The 21,843-nt window shown below is 41.8% G+C and overlaps 1 protein-coding gene across 3 annotated transcripts in view; it reads left to right on the forward strand.

Annotated features, from left to right (window-relative positions):
• Positions 1-21,843, forward strand: part of GRIP1 (glutamate receptor interacting protein 1) — a 391,246-nt gene that overhangs the window by 309,540 nt on the left and 59,863 nt on the right. For all 3 annotated transcript variants that reach the window (XM_044915371.1, XM_044915372.1, XM_021678544.2), the window contains 3 exons: positions 1,089-1,275; positions 1,859-2,004; positions 13,479-13,559. In XM_044915371.1, coding sequence (XP_044771306.1) covers positions 1,089-1,275; positions 1,859-2,004; positions 13,479-13,559 — 414 coding nt within the window. The remainder of the gene's footprint in view (positions 1-1,088; positions 1,276-1,858; positions 2,005-13,478; positions 13,560-21,843) is intronic.

Below are 21,843 nucleotides of genomic sequence, written 5' to 3' on the forward strand. Positions count from 1 at the left end.
ATATGGTGTCAGCAAGTTTCAATTACAGTAAAGAGGCCAAAAGACCCCTTTTGGAGGAAGTGACGGTCCAGCATTGGACCGTGCAGAGAGCTTGCACACGGGGAGTAAAGGAGGCAGGGGCCCCAGTGGGCAATGCTGAGAGAAACGAGTGGAGTGGCCTTTCCATGACCCAGGTTGGCAATAGAAACAAGACAGAGATGGGTACCTGGAGGCTTAGATGAGTATCAGAAGAATGAATGAAATAAGAGATGACAAAGTAGGCTGGAGATCCAGTGAGAAAGAATGAAGGCTGAAGAGCCCAAATTTGGGGAAAGGAAAAATATAAAGTTTCAACAATTCCATCATGCCAATCCAATGCTAGAATAATGTTGATGAACACGTCCTCACCACTCCAGGAGCCAGACTTTTTCTTCAAAGCTGAAGGTCAAATTGTTTATAAAAACCTTAAAGCTTAGGCACAAATGGATAGAGGGGAAAACATATTAGACCAGTTAGCCTAACCCTTTTTTCATAGGAAAGAAATTAATGCCTTCCCCCAAGGTCACACATCTGGTTGCCTACTGGTGGAACCAGGACCAAAACCCAGGTACCCAGTCCCAAGGCTGTCGTCTTCCTACAGCTCCCACAATTGTCCCTGGTACCAGGACTGAGTATGGGGAGGAGGTCACACTGGCATTGTGACTAAAACGTGACAGATATCAGGAGATTCCTTTATCTAGTTCAGCTCTGACTAAATTTTTGTCTAGAAGACCAAAGTATCACTTCCACCATTGCCAATGAGCTTTTTTTTTTTTTTTCCAGAGACATGATCTGTGTCAGAAATGCTGGTATTCCAGGGTGCCTGGGTGACTCAGTTGGTTAAGCGTCCAACTCTTGATTTCAGCTCAGGCCATGATCTCAGGGTTATGAGATCTAGCCCTGCATCGGGCTCTGTGCTGTGCATGGAGCCTGCTTGAGATTCTCTCTGTCCCCTCCCCCTTTCTCTTTCTCTCTCTCTCTGTCTCTCTAATAATAAAAAGAAAGAAATGCTGGTATTCCTGGTGCTTGCTTCAACCTAAAGTCATTTTTTTGTGTGTTTGTTCCTCTAGTGTCTTTAGCCTCAAGCACAGTGGGCTTGGCTGGGCAGGTCGTTCACACAGAAACCACAGAAGTTGTGCTGACAGCAGATCCTGTCACAGGATTTGGGATCCAACTGCAGGGCAGTGTGTTTGCCACAGAGACGCTCTCTTCTCCACCTCTGATTTCCTATATTGAAGCTGACAGCCCAGCAGAGAGGTAAGACACTCTTTCACAGCGTCTATTTCTGTGCATTTCTTGTGCCGACTGTCTTTGAATAGCTAATAAATTATGGAACAGTGCTCAATGCAGGAAATGCAGGATGTAATGAACTCTCTGTTCTAACAATAAAATGTTATGTTCTTGATAAGTTTTGAGAAGAATAACGAGCACAGATGCCTTTATCTAGCAGATTTTTTTCCATCAGGGACTGGCGGCCATGTTAATTAAAAGGGAAAATATCTCTGAAGTTCAAACTTTATTATAATAATTTCTCTGCTGTGGGGGGACTGTACATTCACCATTACTATATATTGGTCCAGATCAGATTATAAGAATACCACAGTGCTAAATTATTAATCACTTCTCTGGGATATATCAAGATTCCCTTGCTCACATCTGTAGCCATCAAATGCAAGAGTGCAAGACCTTGCAGTTGACCTAATATGATGCCCACATCCTTGAACAAACAAGACCAAATGGGTATGCTATTTCACAAGGATCAAACAAAATAGATTTGGCAACATCAACTTGATAATTATTTGCTCTGTCTACAACCTCTAATATGTGGTTCTAAATATAGATGTGGGGTGCTACAGATCGGAGACAGAGTGATGGCCATTAATGGGATTCCAACTGAAGACAGCACCTTTGAGGAAGCCAACCAGCTCCTCCGAGACTCTTCAATCACAAGCAAGGTCACACTGGAAATAGAGTTTGATGTTGCAGGTATGATCATATAATCGCAATTCAGCTGCAGAGACGGTAGTGGAGTGCATGTGAATGATACGGATTATGTGGCAGAAGTGGTACTATTTTTTTTTACATACTGAACACATTTTTGTTTAGGAGATTTGGGATGTCATTTTGTATTGAGCCATTGTTTTTGAACTATTCATTAAAATGTCACCATTAAGAACAGTTGAAAATAAATGTGACAAAATGAATAAGTAATAGCTACTATAAAGGTGATTAAAAAAAAATCATGTAGCCTTTATTCTTCCTGATTTGCCCCTATATGCTAGAGAAACCATATTCTTCTGTCACACAGACAAGAAAAGCCTCTATTTGACCCTTCCCACTGCAAAGAACATATGAAAATTTGGCAGGGAACAAAGAAAATTCATTAGGTGGATTTATACAAACCCAGCCAGTAAATATTCGGTCTCTAGTGTTAAAAAGAAATTGCACCAGACACTTGTTAAAAACAAGGAAGACTTTTTTCAAGACTATTTAAAGAGAGATCAAGTCTTGGAACAGGGAAGAGAGATTGAACTCAAGTCCCAAAACAGTAAGGGCAGCTGGGAATTTATGGCCACCAAGCAAGGTAAGGGTGAAGGAATCATGGAATGGAAACTGACTAACAGGAACTTGATTCAATATCAAGGGTGTGGGGATGAGGAATTTGATTGTCTATTCAAGGGTGGAGGGATTCTCAATAAACTGATTGAGCAGGATTTCCACTTAAACTGGGCTCAGCAGGCCAAGGAGTAGGCCAAAGACAAGGCCTAGTTGAGAAGAGGAGCCTGACTTAGGTTTGGTCAGGAAGGGAATCCTCGTCAGTAGCTAACAGGTGTGTGGGTTATAGAGGTTGGTGCTAACTTCCATTTAATAAAATTGTCTTCACACAGTGAAATACTACCTCACAGAGCCAATAATCTTTACCAATCATTAAAGATGTGCCTTTGGACATAGAGATTGCATTATCCCAACAAATACTTGCTGAGTGTTTACTATGGGTCCATTGGAGATGCAACAGTAGGCATGGAAGGGAAAAAAAATTCCTTCCTTCATGAAGCTTGTGATATTACAGAAAGTTGATTTTTAAGTTAAATATAAATGTAGACAGTAATAAGTGCTCTGAGGAAAATAAAGCAGGATGGGGAATTAGAGGATGGCTGTAGGGAGCTATTTTCATGGGGTGACTCTTGGAAGAAGTGACATTTGAGCAGAGATTTGAAGGTTGGAAAGGAGCCAGCTCTGTGGGAATCTGGGCGCAGAGTATTCCAGGTAGAAGGAGCAGCCAGTATAAAAGAAATAAGCCAGCATAATAAGCTGGGTGGGTTTGAGAAATAGCAGAAAGGCTCTTACCGGGGCACCTGGGTAGCTCAGCCGGTTAAGCGTCCAACTCCAGATTTCCGCTCAGGTCATGATCTCATAGTCATGGGATCAAGCCCCACATCAGGCTCCAAACTCAGTGTGGAGTCTGCTTCAGATTCTCTCTCCCTCTCCCTTTGCCCTTCCCCCCACTCATGCAGGCACACGCACTCTCTCTCTCTCTCAAATAAATAAATAAATCTTTAAAAGGGGGGGCACTCTTTATGTAGCATAAGGAAGTTGGGGATGAGGATTAGATTTGGAATTGGAGATGGGATGAGAGAAATTGGAAGAGGCCAATTACTGCAGTGCCTTGATATAAAGAATTTACCTTCCAAGTGTAATGACGTCATCGAGCATTTTATGGATGGTAGTGAGCTATCCTGATGGATGTGTTAGAGATCCTTCTGAAAGGATAGCAGAAGCAGAAAACCTAGTTAGGAAGTTGCAGTGGTTGGAGGTAAAAAATGATGGCAGCTTGAGCAAGGTGGTAGAGCTAGAGATAGTGACAAAGAGTGAAATTTAGGACATGGCTTGAAGCAGGGCTAACAGACGTTGCTTATGGAATGAATATGGAAGATGAGAGAAAGGGAAGATCATGGACGACTCCTGAGGTGGAAGGGTCAGTAATTGAGTAAATAGAGATGACTTTAAGGAGAGGAAGACATGAAGAATGGAAATCTGAGGATAACAACAAATTCTATTTTAGACCTGAATTGGCAAATCTACTGCCAATTCTAGGGGGGGAAAGGACAAGCAGATCCATTCCTGAATTCAAAAGACAATTATCGAGCACCAGTCACTAAATGCTAGGCACTGTGCTACCTTCAGATCTACCTTTAAAGGGAAAATGGAAAGGATTAATATCCTCAAAATCTCAGAACCAATTAGACGAGAGCAAGAACCTGTTGGAAGATAAGAACAGACTTACTGAATGTGTGTTGCCACTGGAATGTAAAAGGAAGTGCCCAGGGGATTGCCAGCAATACCTCCTGGAGCCTAGGACAGGGGCGTCTGGGCCAGAGAGCAGCCCTGAGAAGGGACTGCCATGTCAGTGATTGGTAAAGTCATTGGAATACAAGCGAGCACTGAGGAACGAGTGCTCTCCTCTGCCCGAGGAGAGACTAAACTAAAATTGAAAGGGGAAGGATGCTAGCAAAGAAGATAATAAAGATGCAGTCAGAAGTGGAAGGAGAACCAAAAAAGGTGGCATTTTGGAAGCCAAAGCAAGAATTTCAAGGTCATGGTCAATAGCGTAAAGGTGCTTGAGAGAATTCAAGTAATATAAGGCAGGAAAGGTCCACTGCATTTGGCAATTAGGAAAAAACTCATTGCAGAGTAGTTTCAGGGAATTTGGGGGGCAGAAGTCAGACTGTAGTAAGCTGAGGGGCAAGGAAAGGGTAGAGAGCTTCAGACAAGCTATGCTTGCTTTCTGCCAAGGAACTGGGTTTTAGAACAGGGTATGGCTAGACAAATGCAGTGAATGGATAAAAAAGACGGAGGCCACTGTGTACTTCTCTTTTTAGAACTGCTCCAGCATTATTACATACTGGGCACTCTTTTATATTGCTTTATCCTCTTAACCAGTGGTTCTCAATCAAAATCAGTTTTGCCCTGGGGAACATGTGGCAATGTTAGGAAGTGTCGCTGTGGATGAAAAAGGATGGGATAAACGGTAGAAAAGGCTTCAGATTCCAGAGGGGAGTTATTTTGTTTTGTTGATATTGGAGAGATCTGAGCATGTTTGTGGCCTGAAGTGAATGAGGGAGAAAAAAGATAATTGATGGGTATGGGTCCCAAAAAGGATGAGAGGGAAAGTTATCTAGAACATAGGTAGGTCTAAGACAGAAGGTTGGCCACTGCCTCTTGTGAGTTTAAAGAGAAGGATGTGAGAATATAAATACGTTTTTATCTGAGTTTAGGGTTTCATGTAAGAACTGTCAAGCGAAGGTAAAAGAATCAGCATCTTGGGGAGTTGAAAAGAATGATGGTTTAGAATAGCTAATGGGGAAATGAGTGAGAAAGCTAACCAGACTCCTATAAAGGGATTTTCAAGCTGGGTAGTGGACCAGGCAGAGTCCAGAAGCTCTAAGTGGATAGCCCTGTCAACCTGCATTGGTCAAGTAGTTTTTTTGTCAGATGACCTCGGCTACTGAGGAATAACAGCAGAGGTGGTAGGTGATTAGACCGAGCCAGAAATGGAGATTTCTGGAGAAGATTCAACAGGAAGAAAACTAAAGTCATAGCAGTTCAAATTGTTGCAAGAAGAGCAAAGGAATAAATATGGTGATAATCACAATAATATTTATCAAATGCTTGCTCTATGGCATGTCACTCTTCTAAGCACTATGTGTGTATTCGCTCACATATAACAGCAATGGAGGTTACTATGATTTACATCCCCAGAAAACTGGGCCTTCTACCAGATTCGTAGTTAATGGTAGGGCTGGGATTTTCACCCAGGCAGTCTGGCTCCAAAGGCCACACTCTAACCACTAGACATACTGCCTTGAAGGAATCCAGGTTGCAGAGGGGGAAGTCAATAATGGATCCACTTGATAGACTGAGAAGAAAGAGAAGACTGACGGATCTAGGAGTATCTGGAAAGAGAAATGGGTATAGCAAGAGAAAGTTGAGGAGGGAGCCAATGGCAGGAGGTTGAGGTCAAAGTGGCATATTAGAGCTTAGCATTTCAGAGGTCAAGTAAGGCTCAGGTAGTGAGCTGCTGAAGTGATATAGAGTGGAGGTGAATATTATTCAACCAGAGGTCTGGGAATTGTAAATGCAGCATGATGGAAAGACCTTGCACACAGTGGAATCTCTCAGGAGGGCAGTACTTGGAATGAGGAAGGGAGTATGAACTTGCTGCTCTTGACACGCCAAACGCAATCCTATCAAAGGATCACCACACTTTCCCCCGCCTGGGTAGTCTTCCCTACCATGTTCACGTGGTCTGCTCACTTCATTCAGGTCTTTGCTCAAATATCATTTGTTCAGAGAATCATTCCCTCACCATCTATCACTCTGTCCCCTTGCACAGATATATGGTTCTTAGTCTTTCTCAGCTCTGATGTTATGTTGTGGATTTATTTATTGTCTTGTTTTCTCCAGTGGAAAAAATCTATGTTGTCAGAGACTTTGTGCCTTTTGTTCATGAATGTATCCCAGCACCCAGAAGAGCACTTGGAATGCGGGAGACTCTCAGCCAAGACTTGGTGAATAAATGAATGAATGAAATGCAGTTGTCTCTCCTGAGGGACTGGAACCAGGAACTTCAGTTTGCATCAAGAACTGATCCCGGGGCGCCTGGGTGGCTCAGATGGTTGGGCGTCTGCCTTCGGCTCGGGTCATGGTCCCGGGGTCCTGGGATCGAGTCCCACATCGGGGTCCCGGCTCAGCGGGGAGCCTGCTTCTCCCTCTGACCCTCTCCCCTCTCATGCTGTTTCTCTCTCGCTCGCTCTCTAAAAAAAAAAAAAAAAAAAGAACTGATCCCGTACCCACTGTTTCTCTGGGGTTCCTGGTCTCTCAGTGCTGCGTGTTTCTGCATATCTGCTCTATTTGTCTCTGCACGAGTTTTTTTTTTTGTTTTTTTGTTTTTTTGTTTTTAAAGATTTTATTTATTTATTTGAGAGAGAAAGAATGAGAGACAGAGAGCATGAGAGGGAGGAGGGTCAGAGGGAGAAGCAGACTCCCTGCCGAGCAGGGAGCCCGATGCGGGACTCAATCCCTGGACTCCAGGATCATGACCTGAGCCGAAGGCAGTCGCTTAACCAACTGAGCCACCCAGGCGCCCTCTGCACAAGTTTTTTCTGACTTTTGATTGTACTTGATTGCTCCATCTTTGCTAAAGTGCCCAGCCAGTACCAGTCAGTTCAAGTTTCTAATTCTTAGGTTTGGTAGCTGCGGCCAAGCAGGAATCTGGTAGAAGGACCCTGTAAGGATCAGTCAGATGGTGGCGAGGGTATGGTTTTCAAAGAAGGCTGTCCAGAAGCCCCAGAATGTACTTACTACAAGCACACAACATTAGCCGTGAAGTGACTCTTACAATCCAATACCTTCATTTATTTATAAATGGGGAAACTGAAGTTTGGGTGGGGAAACTCAAGGTCATACAGCAAAGTGAATAGTAGATCCCAGGTCTGTTGACTTGCACCTGTCTTTTTCATGTCATGTTACACTGCCTCTTCAAAGAAGTGTCAGAGTTTCCAGGATGAAAGAGCAGAATTTCTGAACCTCTGCCCTACTGTCACTGTTTGTCGAGGGGAGGTGACTATCCTGTGTACTGTATGATGTTGAGCAGCATTTCCTTGAAACACTCCCATAGTGAATGGCCAGCACGATTTGACCTCTTCCACAAACAGTATCTAAGTATTTACTCGTGCAATAAATGCATTTTTATTTTATGTGCATCCTCAATATTTGTTCATTGTTTAATCCATACTTTATGTATACTTTAATATTTGTTGATTAAATACTTTAATATCCTTGGTTTAGGCTCCTAAGAAATAGAAACTATGTCTATTAAACTCACTTTATTCCATACCAAGCTTGCTTGAATAAGAGACAGGAAAAAAGGGAACTAAGGTCTTCTCCCTTGCTCTGGTTGTTCCATAATTCAATCCATTTCATATGGATAGAAATGATGTAGAATAGGGCCAGAAAAAAGTATGCTCACATCCTATCATTCTCTCTTCCCTTGTTCATAGCTGATATCATTAATTGACTTCAGTATCCTCCTGCTGAGCCCAGACACAACATCACAATCCCCAATAAAACACTCTAGCTAGTCCTTACTAATCGACTGGCATCTGTTGGAAACTGCTGGAATAAGAAAAGCTCTTTTTTAGCCATTTGGGAACTTGGAACATTGGTAGGAAATCTCTGGACATGAGCTATTTCAAGACTGGCCTATCCTTTTGGATTCACTCTTAATAGTATGGACGTGGGCCACCTATTTCTAAAATTCTTCCTCAAAAATATATTATACCCAGATATTAATTCCCAAGCTGTTGGTCTCAGAGATAAAGCACCTCTATTTTATAAATATTTTAAGTGACATAGAGAGTGTTTAAGAAGCTTGACTGTGAGTACACTCTTGCCTAAATCTATCTCTTTAAATGGGTACTACTGTACAAACAACATCGTGGTAACATTTATGGAATTCTTTTTAAAGCTGAAATGATTCATAGCCTCATCACTCTAAAAAACAAAAGTTAAATTTTTTTATATTTCTTTACCAATGTCCTTTACCATAAATGTAATTTTATAAAGCTATATTCAGGGGCGCCTGGGTGGCTCAGTCGTTAAGCATCTGCCTTCGGCTCAGGTCATGATCCCAGGGTCCTGGGATCGAGTCCCACATCGGGCTCCCTGCTCTGCGAGAAGCCTGCTTCTCCCTCTCCTACCTCCCCTGCTTGTGTTCCCGCTCTCGCTGTGTCTCTGTCAAATAAATAAATAAAATCTTTAAAAAAAAAAAGCTATATTCATAATATATACACAATTTACATTTTGCCTTTTTTCAATACTATCTTTTAAATACCAGTCTAAAAAAATTGTAAATACTTGAAGATTCTGCTTTAACTCTGAAGTTATTTTGTTGGAAAAGATAGAGCTTTGTTCTGGAAAGAAGTCCCAGTGAAAATCCTATCAAATGATGTTTGTCATCATTACTAGAACCCCCAGTGCTTTCCTCTGAGTGGGGGGGAGTTAAGCATTTACATTTACCAGCCCCCCTTAGAATCTCTTAATTTTCCGAATCTCACAAGGATGTCCATAATGAATTATGATGTGGTGATTATCTTACTGTGCCAACAGTGAATGCTTCAGGCAGAAAAAACAGACCAATTGGAAAGAAGGAAGCCTTTGTTTACCCAAATGTGTTTTTAATTATAGCATTAACAAAGATAAAACAAAATGAGGGAAGCACAAAATAATCACATGGGAGTCTAACAAAATAAACATTCTATTTACTTATTCTAAACCTATTGTTTCTCCAAATATCTTTTTTTCCTCTTTACTAATATTTCTATAAGAAACACCAAATTAAATATGCCTTTGCTTTAACCACCAAATAACTGTGTAGGCAAAAAAATTACCAAATATAAAATAAATCATGTTGGCATGTAAAGATTAAATTGAAGCCACAGCTGATCAAAGAGATTCATTTGTTGATATTTGTTCATCATTATGATATTTCAAATCTTATGTAGTCAAACATGATTCATTACTGTTTTCCAGGAAGTGATAATATCTCCTCCAGCATCATTAACAATGTTAATCTTGGTCAAGGTTCCCTGCATTAAAAATTTATAAAAGCAAAATGTTGCTATGGTAACTAACTCTTGATCAATGAATCCTGGCCCTTGGGGTTTCAAGATCTTATTTGTATAGCATCATGGACAAGCCGTTACATACCTACATGAATACGCATATACACACATACGAGCATGCCATATTCTCCCCTCCCCTTGCACAGGGAATTTGGGTAAAAAACACATAACACTAAAACAAACATACATGAAATGAGTTCCATAACGAGTGAAGCTGTTTGTGCCTCTAAAGCTTCTTATGCATTTACTTATGGACCACTTGTGTGTTTTATCTGGGTACTCAAATTCCTACCACACCCATGAACATTTCTGTGGAGGCTTTCTGCTTAGCTCCTATCCCGTTTCCTCTGCTAGACCAATGTGTTCATCAGAGATCGTTTTTCAGTTGCAAGCAATAGACATGCACTGAGCTAATTCAGACAGAGAAGGGGCATTTACTGGAAGCACATAGGAGTTTCACAGCCCGAGAAGACAGAATATGCAGGCAGCCCCAGGAAGGCCTAGAACCAGACATGAGGGCTGTCAAGGCCAAGCACAGGCACTCTCCAAGACCTCATGCACACTCCTTTTGTACTCCTGTTTGTTTCTCCCTTCTCTCTGCAGACTGGCTGTTGGTGCCCAAGAGCAAAATGGGGCCACTTCAAATGCCCTCTCTACCCCCAGTCTGCATGCTAATTCCACATTCGTAAACTGTCACGTTAGGGGTGGGAAGAAGGTGAGAATTAGCCTTCCATTATTGGAAGGGGGAACACAGAGGACTTAGGAAACAGAGGGAAGGCCCAGATTTGAGGAATATCTTGGAAGTAAATATTTATGATAGCTGCAGCCTCCAAAGCGAGGAAATAAAGCACCTACGTGTTGTTAACTTACCTCATTCCTTTTTCTACCCCAATGTAGCAAAACTAGCCAGTCTTTTTGAAATCTGTTAGGGGAAATAATTTTATCTATCTCAAGTCCTATTGGGAAATGGGAAGGGTATAAATTCCTTTTTTTTTTTTAAGATTTTATTTATTTATTTTTGAGAGACAGAGAGAGAGAGAGCACAAGGATGGGGGGAGGGGCAGAGGGCAAAGAGCCCAGTGTGGGACTTGATCCCAGGACCCTGGGATCGTGACCTGAGCCAAAGGCAGATGCTTGACCGACTGAGCCACCCAAGTGCCCAAGGGTATAAATTCTTAATGAATAAACAAACAAATCTATGTGGGTCCTTTCCAGTATATCAGAGTGTTAGCTGAGGACAAGAGCGAAGCCAAAGACGTCCACTCACACAGTCTGTGACATTCACGGAAGGTTTAAGGAGAGTGGGAGGGTGCTGGGCGAAATAAGTCAGAGAGAGACAAATACCATATGATCTCACTCATATGGGGAATTTAAGAAACAAAACAAATAAACAAAGGGGCAAAAACGAGAGAGAGAGAGACAAACCAAGAAACAGACTCTTCACTATAGAGAACAAACTGATGGTTACCAGAGTGGGGAGGAGGATGGGGGAAGTAGGGGATGGGGATTAAGGGGGGCACTTGTGATGAGCACCGCGTGTTGTATGGAAGTGTTGAATCATTAAACTGAAACTAACATTATGCTGTATGTTAACTAAATGGAATTTAAATAAAAACTTAAAAAAATGAAAGAAAGACAAGTGTGAGGGGCTAGAAGCAGCAACCTCCCTAGCTTTCTTGGGAAGTGTGCAAAGCACTGGAAGGAAAGAAAAGGCCCAAAAAGAGAAGACTTGCCTTTACTTGGCACAACAGCTGGGACTGTGAGGGGCAGCTTGGTGACACTTTTTTACAGGCGGCATCCTAAAAGCCCAGAGGGCCCAGAGAAATCAAATTTTTATTGTGTTTTCCAGTTTAACAGTCTCTGGCAAATCTCCTGAGTTGGAAGATGAGATTCTGGTCTTGTAAAAGGTTTACTGCCTACATTTCTCCTGGGAAAGTATAAAGGGCCTGGAAGAGCAAGTTAAGGCAGGAGAAAGGAGTACTCTAGCTCTGTTTCCATGAGGCAGTCCCAACCTTCCCCTGTGCTTTGCAGAGATGGGAAATGTGTTAAATATGTGATTAACAAATTGAACCAGGGGCCGCATAGTTGTAGTTAATTCCTTGTGTGTGGGTCAGGGAGCTAGCATTGAGCAAAATCAAGCAGTAAAAATGGTTTAGTTCCGCCGTCCCACAAACCTCCCCTTGTGCTAATGTTTCCCTTCATGCGCCCCTTCCACCCCTTTCCAAAACCTTCAAGAAAGGATTACAGTCAGGGTGCCTGGGAGGCTCAGTCGTTAAGCATCTGCCTTCGGCTCAGGTCATGATCCCAGGGTCCTGGGATCGAGCCCCGCATCGGGCTCCCTGCTCGGCGGGAAGCCTGCTTCTCCCTCTCCCACTCCCCCTGCTTGGGTTCCCTCTCTCGCTGTCTCTCTCTGTCAAATAAATAAAAATTTAAAAAAAAAAAGAAAGAAAGAAAGGATTACAGTCATTAGCAGCTTAGTGTGAATAGATGTTATCTCTTCAGAGGGTATTTTCTTTTTAACCTTCTCTCTAATTGAAGGTTTCCCAGACTGTTAAAGGAATTTTAAGAAGAGTGTATTTAAGAATTTGTAGCAGTTCTTTCTTTTCTCAAATACTATTCAAGTCCTGGTAAAATCAACTTAGTTCTCTCCACGGTTGAGATTCAACCAGTGCACGCTGGTTCTCTTTCTGTTACAGCAATGTTAGTTAACTCTGTACTGGTTGGCCAGTGTCTGAGCCCACCTTCACTCTGTTCCAGTGCCCCCTGCCCTCCTGCTCCTCTCTGAGACCTCCTGGAGCTCCCCAGGATCCAGAAAGTAAAGGGCAATCCTTGGTGCAGGCCTCCCAGAGTCCTGTGTTCCAGCCCCACAGGCAGCATCCGGTCTGACTGGTTGTGGCCAATACCATTCTGGTTGAGAAATATTCTGAGTATCACTCTTGTTTCTACTTCTTGAAGTATACTTTTCCCTCTTTATATTACAAATTAAGGCACCTCCTTGCCCCCCAAATCAACAACCATCACATCTAACTGAAATTTCTCCTAAAACCTATTCTCCAGCTACCTTCAGACAACGGTTGAAGAAAAAGTATTGCTGAATAGGTAACTCTGGGGAAACGTGGTTGAAGAGAAACAAAGAAAATAACGAGACCTATGGTTCTTAAATTTTGGTATGCCTAAGAATCACCTGGAGAACATGCTTAAAATGCAGATTTCTAGGCTTTATCTTCAGAAATTCTGATTCAGTAGATCTGGGATGATTCAGGAATCTGTATTTGTGGGACGCCTGGGTGGCTCAGCCGTTAAGCGTCTGCCTTCGGCTCAGGTCATGGTCCCAGGGTCCTGGGATTGAATCCGACATTGGGCTCTTGCTCAGCGGGGAGCCTGCTTCTCTCTCTACCTGCCGCTCCCCCCGCTTGTGCTCTCTGTCCCTCTGATGAATGAATGAATGAATGAATGAATGAATGAATGAATGAATGAAATCTGTATTTGTAACTTGCATTCCAGGTGAATTTGGCTCAAAAGTTGCCCAAATGACACCTCAGTAATACTGAACTCAGGTGTTGCTGTGAATGACACACAGCTGCCTTTGGGCAGGACATCTGTTCTTCACCAGCAACATAATTTATCAGGATTTTACAGGCATTCGCCTTACTTCAGTTCCTTCAACTTTAACTTCAGATGCTTATGATACAAGAATTCCTGATGCATTTTCATGGATTGGTGCTCCATGCTTCCCGGTCTCCTACAAACATCCTCTTCTTTGTTTTGAAATTCCAGAGTCTGTCATCCCAAGTAGTGGGACATTTCACGTGAAGCTCCCTAAGAAGCACAATGTGGAACTTGGAATAACCATAAGTTGTAAGTAAAAGTGACTTTTTTTTTTAAGGCAGAATTTTAAAAAGACATTAGGAAATTGTATTGTCAAATGGCTTACAGGTGTGACAAAAGTCTCTTAAGTGTCATTGCCAAGTTTCTATGTCATGTTTCAAATAGATGGAGTCAGTCCCACCTCCAGCACTTAACTAGCTATGTGAATGGGGCAAGTTACTTAAACTCTCTGCAATCTTAGGTTTCTTCATCTGTAAAATGGAAATAAGGATATCTATAAAATATAGGATTATTTGAAGTATTAAATAAAAGAACATATTTATTATATCTAGTATAGTCCCAGGCACGTAATAAGTACTCAATGAATGTGTCTCACCCCCACCATGAATAATTAGACAAGCATAGAAATGCACATAGGCTCTCTACATTTTAGTATACTGTGGATTCAGTTTTCACAATAATCTGTTTAACTAACAAAAATCTTATTTATTTCCTTTTAAGACTATACTCCTATCTGTCCACTATGCATCTATAAGCCGTTTTGCAAGACTAAAATAATGTCTCTTAATTTAGTAACTTTTGGAATTCCTGCATGGTCCAAGATGTCTGGGTAACCAAACCAAAAAGAAAAGCAGAATATATAAATGTGTTAAATTCCCTCCTTTCCTCAGGCTCTAGATTTATAACTGCTTTGGTAGAACAGCTTTGAACATTTCAGCCCCCATTTATAGAATGTGAATTGAAGTTTTTATGCTTTAATATCCATAAACTAGGCTCATCCACAAATGCCCCCAAGATAACGAAGCTAATGATTAATGCATAAAGACCAAAGAGGCAATGTTTGTGGCCAAGGAGTGGTAGCTTCAAGAAAGAGCAATGAGGTCACATGAAGTGCCTCACTACACTCTGTTGGATTGCATTTATGTCAGTGGTTAAGGCAAAAATAGTTCTCAACTGGGCATATGAAATGGGGGCCGTCCGCTTCAACTTTGACAATATAAATGTAACCCTGAAAATGAAATTTTAGGTATAACCAATCCCTCAGACAGATCTAGTGCAGCACTAAAAATAGTGGAACTACACTACAGAATCAATGTGAAGAACAAGAAGCTATATGCACAAGAGAGCACTTGCACCCACCTCCTGAACCCCAGTGTGGCCCTACCGAGAGAAGAGTAGGACTGATGTGTCTCCATGTCTCTCTCTGATAAGTACAAAACTGAAATGGGATTTTGGAGACTCTAGACCGATTCTAGGTACTACTGAAGTCATTTATGCCTTTAATTGGATCACTGAGCCTCTCAGTTTGTTCATTATGAGACAAAGAAAGTATGCTATTATTCTTGTCAACAGCTGTGATTACTGAAGTTAAGGGAGAACTCATCAGAACTTACTATTCTAAAAATATTTGGGGCTCAGGGTGGCTGCTGCAACCCCCATGTAATGTTAAGGCTGCTCTCATTTATTCTGTTTATTCCATTCCATTGATTTATTCCATCAGAATTGGCTGCGAAAGCGGTCTCTCTTGGAGGAGTGTATAACCTTCCGGCTACACACAGCGACCCTGCCTTCCACTCCATTCTTTCTTCCCTTTGCCTGCATGAAATAAATACATTCTGAGTGCCTAGCATGCCTAGAGCTTATGCTAAGTTTTTGAAAACACCCTTCCTGTCCTTAGAGATACTTATTTCTAGTGCGTCTGCTGAAGACCCCCACAGCTCTGAAGCCTACTGTCATGTAGTCATTTTACGTCCACATTTTAAGTGGGAAAATGGTCTTTATGTTTTTTATACAATAGATTTATTCTTTTTTTTTTAATTTATTTATTTGAGACAGAGAGAACGAGAGAGAGAGAGCACATGAGAGGGGGGAGTGGGAGATGGAGAAGCAGACTCCCCGCCAAGCAGGGAGCCCGATGCGGGACTCGATCCCGGGACTCCAGGATCATGACCTGAGCCGAAGGCAGTTGCTTAACCAACTGAGCCACCCAGGCGCCCCGACAATAGATTTATTCTTAAAAATTGATATATGTAAGGGGAGGAGAGTAGGGAGATGGACAAAATGGGTGAAGGGGAGAGAGAGATACAGCTTCAGTTATGGAGTGAAGAAGTCACAGAAATAAAAGGGACAGCGTAGAGAATAGAGTCGGTGGTGTGGTGATGGTGTTCTATGGTGACAGGTGGTAGATACACTTGTGGGGAGCACAGCATAGTATGGAGACATGTCGAATCACTGTGTTGTACACCTGAAACCAATGTAACACTGTGCGTCCACTATACTTCAATTAAAAAAAAATTAAAGAAAAAAATTGATATACATAAGAATATAACTATAAAGCAAAGTATCCATTTAAAAACTAAGCCTGTGATATATTCCTCTTCTATTTTTTTAATTTAATTTTATTTTTTTTAGATTTTTATTTATTCATTTGAGACACAGAGATACAGAGAAAGAGAGCATGAGCAGGGAGAGAGGCAGAGGGAGAAGGAGAAGCAGGCTCCCCGCTGAGCCAGGAGCCTGATGTGGGGCTCGATCCCAGAACCCTGGGATCATGACCTGAGCAGAAGGCAGATGCTTAACCATCTGAGCCACCCAGGCACCCCTATATTCCTCTTTTAAAGTCAATATTTAGACGCTCAATTTGTCTGAAGTGTATTCATGTATACACAGCTACAACATATTTTATTCCTACAAAGAATCATTTAAAATTATGCTTTATGATGGTTTTATGTAGGAACTAAGTATTACATTTAATACCCACAATGGAAACTTCCCCAAAACCCCCACAAGAGTGGCCTGACTTTTAGCCAGCGTAAGCTAAAGCTGTTGGTGAAAGCTAGAAGTGTTATATGCCGTTCCTGGATGGAGGAATGATACGTAAGCTTGTCAAACCTGCTTGTCAGCCCATCTAGAGCTACAGTTCCCTTTATACAATTTATCATCCCCACACCAAATTTGTGTCTCCTCATGGAAAACACTCATATATTCCCAATTGAGAATTTTTTTTAAGAATTTACTTAAAAAAAAAAAAAAAAAGAAGGCCAGAATCCCTTTTTATTGTTATGAAGTAATAAACTCCTGAGGCCTAGCATGTTTCCTGGCATATACAAGGTGTTTATTTAATCCCTGGCTCTGTGGAGTGAATGAACAAGGAGTCTATCAGAAACAATCTTCTGCTAACAATCTTCTGCTAACCACTGTGCACTCCAGAAAATGAGCCTTTGAAGGAGATGATGAATACAGATGTTTATGCAAAGGCCCTTGAGTGAACTAAAGAAGCACTAACTTGGAAAATGATTAAGAGCAAAGCCTCAGATCCCACACTACTCCACTCCTCCATTCTCTTGACCTCTCTGTACCATTTCCTTGTCTATAAAACAGCACACTTGTTCCCTTCCTTGTAGCAATTTTGCAAAGATTAAATGAGCTAGTATATGTAAAGTACCTAGAACCAATTATGAACCCTAACAAGTGCTAATTATTATGATGATTGCTATTTATTTTACATATAGAGCTTCATTAAATAGCTTAATCCAAGCTCTACCCCCACAAAATTTCACGCCAACTGCAATTATAGCACTTAGGTAGGAAACCAAACACATAGGTACTGTTAGTGAAACTGAGGCCGTGCAGGGGTTTACTGATGTTTCTCACTATCTTTGTCCAAAGCTCTCTTCTGTCTCCCTCACCTTGTGAGAACCTAAGTAGTAAGAAGCAGGCCTTCATCTGGGGAAACGTTGCACCAGAGCCTTTCACACTTGGCTGAAGCCTCACTCACTCTTCATACCTAATTGACTGAGAAATGAGTCTCTCTGATTTTGGATGTGGTGAGCAGTTTTAGACGAATTTTCTGAAGTTCCTGATGAGACATTCATAGCACATTAGCATCAGGCATGACTTTTATTGATGTTATTGCTATAATGTGGAGCAATTTATTATAGCAAATAAAGTGAAACAACCTTGCGCTGGAAACAGGCTCCTGAAGCTCTGAGACGTCAGCCAATCAGAAACCAGAGCGCATACCCAGCCACGCAGCCCACCTGCCTCTCAAGTCGGAGAACGCTGGTTGCTTCTGTCATGTGCAGTTGTCATTAAAGTCGTTTCGATATTGTTTTCTTTTGCAGTTTTACTACAAGGATTTGTATCTACTTTGTACCAGGCATGACAATAAGCAGTTTATATGTGTGTTTCACTTAATCCTTAAAGCGACCCCGTGGCATCTATGCCCATTTTATAGAAAAGAAAGCGAGGTGCCTGGGAGGCTCAGTCGTTAAGCGTCTGCCTTTGGCTCAGGTCATGATCCCAGGGTCCTGGGATGAAGCCCTGCATTGGGCTCCCTGCTCAGCGGGAAGCCTGCTTCTCCCTCTCCCACTCCCCCACCTTGTGTTCCTTCTCTCGCTTTGTCTCTCTCTGTCAGATAAATTAAATCTTTAAAAAAGAAAGAAAGAAAAGAAAGACTCAGCTGCGTAACCTGCCCAGGACCCAGAGCTCATAAAGGCTATACGGGATTCAAACCCATTCTGGTCTGACTTAACCTGGGCTTGGCTGTCACACCAGCACTCATCACTGCCTCTACATGATTGATGATCCTTCCCACATCCTTTATCAGAAAAGCAAAAGACAGCATTTTATGAGTGGAGTTAATTTGTTGGCTTTCCTTTTTAGTGTGACTGAATTGTTTTCAGGAACAAAGGCTTGCTTTTTTTTTTTTTATAAAATCATAAAGCACCTTTATGACAAGCACAACAAATCTGTCATTTTCCCCTTAAGCCTTAAGCGTATTTAGAAAAGAATGGCTCAAGTTTTTTGCCAACTTTGCAATAAAAATTCTACTTGCTGCTCCATTTCAAATCAAATAACTTGTTTTACTTGCCATATATATGATTGCAAGTAAAGTAAAACTGAGTGAGTGTGTGTGTGTGTGTGTGTGTGTGTGTCCAATGTAGTTTGGACACTTTATCAGGCTCTATGAGCAAAGTACCTTGACTAGCAGAGTAAGATCCATGAAAGGCTAGATATTATCGAATGTTCTTAAATACATTGTTGATTCATGTTTAATTAGCTCCAAAATCCAGAAGATTTTACCTGTCTGCTAACACAAAGTTTTTTAAGCAAAAGATAGAGAATGTCATTTTCTACTTTTCCAACAACTATTTGAGAAGCAAAGAGTCCATGTTCACTTTAAGAATCAGTTTCTGATAGTGAGAGAAGACTAGTGATTTTAAATCTTCAGGGTCAAAAGATGATCGCTTGAACCCTGGCATTTGCACTGCTCTCACCCCATACCGTTTTAAAACAACAGTATAGGGCGCCTGGGTGGCTCAGTTGGTTAAGCGACTGCCTTCGGCTCAGGTCATGATCCTGGAGTCCCGGTATTGAGTCCCACATCGGGCTCCCTGCTCAGCAGGGAGTCTGCTTCTCCCTCTGACCCTCCTCCCGCTCATGCTCTCTGTCTCTCATTCTCTCTCTCCCAAATAAATAAATAAAATCTTTTAAAAAAATTTTTTTTAAAAAACAGTATAAGATTTTTCAAAAGGCACAAGCCCATAAGAAGAAGAATAAAAGGAAAATAGATAGCAGCAACCAAATCTGGAAGTAGCAGAGAAGATGGAGAAATGATGAATTTAAAGAAGCAGAAGGAAATGACATACCAGATAAATGGCTAGTATCCAAAATCGATAAAGAACTTATCAAACTCAACACCCAAAGAACAACTAATCCAATCAAGAAAGGAGCAGAAGACATGAACAGACATGGTTCCAAAGAAGACATCCAAATGGCCAACAGACACATGAAAAAGTGCTCAACATCGCTCGGCATCAGGGAAATCCAAATCAAAAACTCAATGAGATACCACCTCACACCAGTCAGAATGGCTAACATTAACAAGTCAGGAAACGACAGATGTTGGCGAGGATGCGGAGAAAGGGGAACCCTCCTACACTGTTGGTGGGAATGCAAGCTGGTGCAGCCACTCTGGAAAACAGTATGGAGGTTCCTCAAAAAGTTGAAAATAGAGCTACCCTACAACCCAGCAATTGAACTACTGGGTATTTACCCCAAAGATAAAAATGTAGTGATCCGAAGTGCATCCCAATGTTTATAGCAGCAATGTCCATAATAGCCAAACTATGGAAAGAGCCTAGATGTCCATCAACAGATGAATGGATAAAGAAGATATGGTATATATATACAATGGAATATGATGCAGCCATCAAAGAAACTGAAATCTTGTCATTTACAGCGATGTGGATGGAACTAGAGGGTATTACGCTGAGCGAAATAAGTTAATCAGAGAAAGACAAGTATCATATGATCTCACTGATAGGAATTCTTAATCTCAGGAAACAAACTGAGGGTTGTTGGAGTGGTGGGGCGTGGGAGGGATGGGGTGGCTGGGTGATAGACACTGGGGAGGTTATGTGCTATGGTGAGTGCTGTGAATTGTGTAAGACTGATGAATCACAGACCTGTACTTCTGAAACAAATAATACATTACATGTTAAAAAAAAAGAGAGAGAGAGAGAAGATAGTAGGAAGGGAAAAATGAAGGGGGGGAATCAGAGGGGGAGATGAACAATGAGAGACTCTGGACTCTGAGAAACAAACTGAGGGTTCTAGAGGGGAGGGGGGTGGGGAATGGGTTAGCCGGGTGATGGGTATTAAGGAGGGCACGTATTAAATGGAGCACTGGGTGTTATATGCAAACAATGAATCATGGACCACTACATCAAAAACTAATGATGTAATGTATGGTGACTAACATAATAAAGTAAAATTAAAAAAAAAATAAAGAAGCAGAAGGGAAAGCTAACAGGGAAGCCGATTTGCATCCTAAACCCCCAACAGGATCAGGAACTGGTGGAATGAGGAACTCCCGGCAGTGAGAGTGATGGGAGAGCTGAGACATGAGGAATGGTTGAAAGTCTGTGAAGAATGAATTAGTCCCTGAGATGCCTTCCCCCAGCCAGCACAGCTCTCCCCTCCCTGGCGGAACCGAGTTTCATTCTCTGGAAAGCATGAAATGGAGGGGCTCTGGCCTGGGAGAGCACAGCTGAGGGTAACTGTACTGCTCTCCAAAAACAGATGAATGGAAAGTGTACATACTCAGTGTCGAGACTGCTAGTCGTCTTCCCCTCCGTAAGCTCAGAGAAGCCAGGTGGCCAGGCTTACTACCCTCCAAGTGGGAGGAAGAATCAGGGCCATCTGACCCAAAGAAATGGCCTGGCCTGAACTATCCAGGGAAGACCAGAGTCCGCAGACCCCTCTCAGGTGCACCAAGCTTTCTAACAGCTTTGTGGGGCTGCATCTTTCATGTGAATAGACAGGTAAGAAAAAACAGGCACCCGAGGGAAGAATCTGATATGCAAGTCTATCACCAAAAACAAAGAAGAAAAACAGAAGCAGCACATTCAGGAAGAAAAAAACTTTAAAAAGGAGCAAAGTTTCATTAAGGTCAATAACAACCTAAGATATTGTGTGGATGGGAGGCAGGAAATGAATACTAGTCTAAAACAACATACCAAAGGGGACAAAGAGCTCTTGGAACTTAAGAACATGGCAGAAATTAAAATAAAGGTGAGGGAAAATTCCAGAAATTAGAAAAAAACAACAAATAAATGAGAAATCTAGGATAGATAAGAAGTGTACAGGCTGAGTCCAAAGGACACAATATCCAAATAATAACCCTTACAGGATGAAAGAGGAGAGAAAAGTGTGAGGGCTCCAAGGATGCGAGAGAGCAGGGTTAAGAGATAAACAGAAGCATAGTAAAAATTTAAGAGTTTATTTAAGCAAAAATAGATTCAAATCAGGCAGCGCCAAACTGGAAGGAGTTAGGAGTGCTCTACCCACAGGAGCCTGGGGGAAGACAGAGAAAGTACAGACACAGAGAAAGGAAATTATTGGTTGGCTGTAGCTTAAAGCCTAGTTGGCTGTTTGTGATTGGTTTTCCTTAGCATTTGATTTTGTAACTTTGAGGCATTGACAGGCTTAGATTTTGAGTTGCTTCTATAGACCATCACAGCTTTAGAGCCGCCTCAGTTTAATGGCCTCCTTGTTTAATTAGTGTAATACAAGTCAAGAGAACATCTTCCAGGGTTTGTGGGAAGGAAGTTCCTAAGATCTATGGAGCAACCCTAGAAAGCAAACAGTCCGGACAGGTTGTAAACCTCTGCTAGAAACCCTGATGTGATTTGTCATACCAAGAGAAGATTTATATAACCTGGGATCTGAGGAGTTGAATTCATGATTAATACAAGAAAACTAAACAAAGACACCAAGACAATAAACAACTACAGGGAAAATATATCCT

Source organism: Neomonachus schauinslandi, chromosome 5 (genome assembly GCF_002201575.2).
Source record: "Neomonachus schauinslandi chromosome 5, ASM220157v2, whole genome shotgun sequence".
Lineage (NCBI taxonomy): Eukaryota > Metazoa > Chordata > Mammalia > Carnivora > Phocidae > Neomonachus > Neomonachus schauinslandi.